Consider the following 4,733-nt stretch of genomic DNA (forward strand, 5'->3'; position numbering starts at 1 on the left):
CAAATTAATCCGGGGGCTGTTAATTAACAATATTGTGCAACGATAATAAGTATGAAATTTATGAAGCTATATAAAGCTGGCACGATCCAATGTTTGCCCTTTTAGCTTAGCATGGAATTTATTAGGCTAAATATGTTAGAAAGCTCATGTATTAACTCAAATTGATTTATGAACAGATATTCTAAATTTTATTGATAAAAATGTAATATTTTACAAAAATCTTCATGAATTCTAATTACATGAAGGATCAAAAAAATAAATGTATTACAACTTTTGTGTAAATATTGAGATAACAAGCATCAGCCAAGTAGTTCCATAGTACAACATGGGACCCATCTACAAGATAGAATGAGAACAGCTAAAATATAAACTATAATAAATTAATTTATATAAATGTAAATTAGAAACAAAACTAAACAATAAAAGACATTAGCCTGAAATCCAAACTGGAACCCTGAACTAGTGATTTGTCCCTCTCACGTTAATTCAGTGAACCATTAGTGTTCAATGCCTCCCACCACAATACATTCAAATACTAGGAGAAACAACAACACCTGAACACAAAGAACACACAAGATAGTAAGACACTTCTTACCGTACACTACGAACGTTGCTCACGACCGAAACCATCCCCTTGGCCACTTAGACTTGAAAGATAAATGTAAGATACATTGCCGGGAAGAAGAAACTGTAGGAAAATGCCAAAAAAATAAGTTTTTATTACACTTTTTTAGACGATATTTTTTTTATAACAAAATTTTAAAAAGTGCAGCTATTTAAACTTTTATTTTCACTTTTTTCATAATTACTAGTAATATAAAAAAGTGTAACTTTTACTAGTATATACAATTTCTATCGTTACATTTTATTTATAATGCATTTAAAAATTTATATAGTGAAGTTAGATTTACAAAAATATTCTAAAAAACATAAAAAAGTATTATTAAAAATAATTTTTAATGGCACATTTTAAAAATGTGCAATCTTAAGTCAAATTTATTATAGTGGAATGACATCATTTTCAATGCTAAAAGTTGGGATAGCTTACAAGTTTTTTATTTGATTAAAATTAGAACAGCTTGATGGGTTAGAGCTAAGTGGAAGGAAGATCAATTTTCGGTGATGGAAATTTTCATATTCCAAAATTTAATGAATTTACTTTTTACTTTAAGAATTAAGAGTAAATTTTTTTACTTTTTTGTGGTTATCACTGAGTGAGAACTTTAATTTTTTTTTTTTTGGTTGGGTTATAAATGAAGTAGCTACTTTAAATTCTTCCCGACCCTGTTTATAAAATTCTTGAATTGCATGTACATGTTAAACCTTACTAAAAGGGATAATAAAATAAAAAAAAAATTCTATCAAATCTTCTTGCCCAAATGCAATTCCCATACATGGTTAATGAATTGCTTGTGTCAAGGAAGCCATAAGATATCTATTTAGAGACTTCCTCCATCAAGGAAATCTCATATCTCCCAAACTCTAATGGAAATGTTTAGGTAGAATTTAAAATAGATTTTATCTATACAATTAAAACTAATATTATCATATACTTAAATGCAAGAGATAAATATTTGGTAGATAATAATAAATACGTGATAGAACCACAATTAAATTTTAAATTTAAATTAAATTTACAATTTCAACATTTTTCCATTTGATCAACAATGCATCTGAGATTGCGTTGGGCTTGCCTTATTACCAACGACCTCTACAAGTGGACTTTATGTGGTTTTGTTCCTGTAGAGAGATGCATATTGCTAAAAATCTATTTTTTGTTGCTCAAATTGTTAATGAAAATTGAAACTTTTCATAAAAAAATAATTATATTGTTTACTTATTAACTTGTTAACGGATTTTTATTATTTTTTTAAAATTATATTAATTGACCTTACAGTAAAATATGTTTGTTTCCTTAATTTTTTAGAAGAAGAATTATGCACTTATTTCTCAAAAAGAAAATAAAGACGGAATACCCGTATGAACGGCCATCGATGGTATGAACGGCCATGCAAGTCATTGATACCCCTATCTGAGCAGCTGTTTTTGTTCAAAAAAGTCAATAGTTATGCAACTTTTCTGTTTAAAGTTTTTAGACAACAGGCCCAGCTGCTTAAAGTCAATAATTAAGTTTTTAGTCTTAATGTATTGAATGTGCTGTTATGACTTGCAATAGCATATCGCTTTTGCATACATGAATGAATATACAACTTCTTGCTTTTCAAAAAAAAACTAAAACCTACAAAAAATTATTAAGAAAATTACATATTTAGCCTCTTACTTAAGATGGGATACAAAAAAGTTTGCAATTTATCAAAAGTTTTATTTAATTTTTATTTGTAGAAAAGAAATCTTGGCGGTTAAGAGTGTTAATAAGAATTAATTCAATGTAAGATAATTTAGTGTAAGAGAATGTTGACAGTTGTTAAGATTCTTATAAAAAAATATGACGTGACTTATTATTAATACATGCCTTAAAAAACTACATTTTAACATTATCATAATATAATTTAAACTTTTTTTTAAATATTCAAAGATCCAACACATAATGTACAAGTTTTGCAACTTCCCTTCCTTTCACAAAGAAGTTCTAAATCTTGAGAAGATTATATTTCTTCCATTTCATATGTGTCTTTAATTTCAACTTTACACAAAATTTAAGAAATTTAAATGTGAATTTTAACTTCATTGATTTTGAATTTTCTTTCACAACCTATCTTGACATAAAAAAAATTGAATAGTTATAATTAGGGCTAATGAGGAAAAATAAGAATGATCTTTCTCTTTTTTTTTTTTTTTACTTTTCCAAATAAGATATTAATTTTGGACAACTAAAAATATGCAAATATAAAATAAATGTGAGACAGAATGAGTAATTTCTATCTCTAATTAAAAAATAAAATGCGAATTAAGGGCAAGCATTTATTTAAGCCATTACTTATACAACCATCCTTAAATTACTCAAACCAAGAACTTGAACTAATAAACCATTTATGTTATATGTAATAATTTTTGTTTTACTCTTGAGCTATATATATATATATATATTTTGCTGCTCAGTCAATAAAAGATTTTATTGAATATACGAAGAAAGTACATAGTAGATGTAGCCCTAAATAGAGGGGAGATATCACGAGAAATAAAAGGAGAACAATACATGTGAGACAAACTCAAAGTAATTAAACCAAACAGCTAAGCTTAACAACGATCAGATAAACATAAAGAGACAAAAACAAGAACAATTAAAAGGCAAGAAGAATTGACTTCAGTTATAAACTGTCCAATGGTAAGAAGGATAACGAGAAAAGCAGCAAAAAAGGAGATGGATGCCCAGGGACTGTTAAAATAATTCTGCTTTAATTTCGCCTTCCATGAGTTCCAACGTCTTGTGCAATGCGTCTTCAGGTCAACAAATATCTCCTCGTAATAAAAGGTGTCACCTTGAGCAACAGCTTCATCATTACCCAATATTTTCGATAATTCCATGGAAACGAAGTGATTGCACATCCTTGGCTGAGTTGATAAGGTTGTCCATCAACGTCACATAGTTCATAGGCAATGAGGTTACAAAAGAGACGCTTGGTAAAGTCTTCAACCACAAAGGTTGGAATCTTCATTGTCTCGTCTGTAAAGCTTATATCAAACAAACTCTTCACGTCGCTCTCTTCGGAGCTATTCATGAATTGGATTCCCGCTTCTTCCAGCTCTGTTACACAACGTAAGGATTGCCATCCCACTAGGCCTTTTCTTAAATTTTCCTTTTCTCTTGCACAGCATACCAATGTCCATTTGAAGGAGTTGTGGTCGGCGCCCTTAGTCACACCGCTCTCTTCGTCACCTTGGAATTTCTTTTCTTTTGGCTTTTCTAGGCCGCCTTCTTCTCCTACCTTTTCTTTTTCCTTTTTGGTTCTATGGTAGTCTTGATGGCGCCTTATTCCATGAGGAGAAGGAGACCAATTATCATGCACTAAGCTTAGTAGGTGCTTGATATTGTCGGTATCTTTGATGGTAGGAGGGTTTTATTCCACTTCTTTGGTCCTGGCAAGAAATCAGAAAGGACAGAAAATGCATGGCAAGGGAAATCTTTTCCATCTGTTGGATCCTTGATCACGTGATACAAGCCCACTAACACAAAGAAAGGAAGTTGATTTTCGAATAGCAACAAGTCATGATATAAGGCATTTAGGACCCACTTTAGTTTGAAAAAAGGATCATCACCTGGTACCTTCCCACTCAATAGCTCAACAATAAAGCACCAATCAAGTAGTATCATTCTTCCAAATTTACCTTCAATATCATTCGACAAGGATGGGGAATACCATTTGCGAGCTCGTTCTAAGTTCATGGCCTTCACACATCTATCCTTGCTTTGCTCACCTTTTCTCTCAAAAATCCTTTGTAAACACCGAGTTTTGTACACTTCCATCTCTTTCAGGTGCACCTTATTAGCACCATGGTAATATGGACCAATTGAAATTAGTTGGGGTTCATAGGCACTTTCATTTACCTGCCGCATATGATGAGGCACTTTCAAAAGATAGGCCTTGTTGTTGAGCCCTGGACCTGGAGATTCTTGTATCAACGATGCAAAAATATGTAAGATACTTTGTTGGAAAGGAGACACATTTCGATATATGCAAAAGCCATATCAGCTAAAATGCGTTAACAAAAGAAAGTTTTAGAAAGCTTTCTTCACCTCATGCTCAGCTAAGCAAAAGAGTAAATGGCAAATG

General features: G+C 31.1%; 1 protein-coding gene across 1 annotated transcript; it reads right to left on the reverse strand.

Annotated features, from left to right (window-relative positions):
- Positions 1-3,401: 3,401 nt before the first annotated feature.
- Positions 3,402-4,516, reverse strand: LOC148761708 (uncharacterized). Its single transcript, XM_088808690.1, has 2 exons — positions 4,029-4,516; positions 3,402-3,930 (listed from the first exon to the last, which is right to left on the reverse strand). The coding sequence occupies exons 1-2, from the start codon at positions 4,514-4,516 to the stop codon at positions 3,402-3,404; spliced, it is 1,017 nt and encodes a 338-aa protein (XP_088664816.1).
- Positions 4,517-4,733: the final 217 nt, after the last annotated feature.

The sequence above is a fragment of the Theobroma cacao genome, chromosome 7, assembly GCF_053813885.1.
Source record: "Theobroma cacao isolate CCN51 chromosome 7, ASM5381388v1, whole genome shotgun sequence".
NCBI lineage: Eukaryota > Viridiplantae > Streptophyta > Magnoliopsida > Malvales > Malvaceae > Theobroma > Theobroma cacao.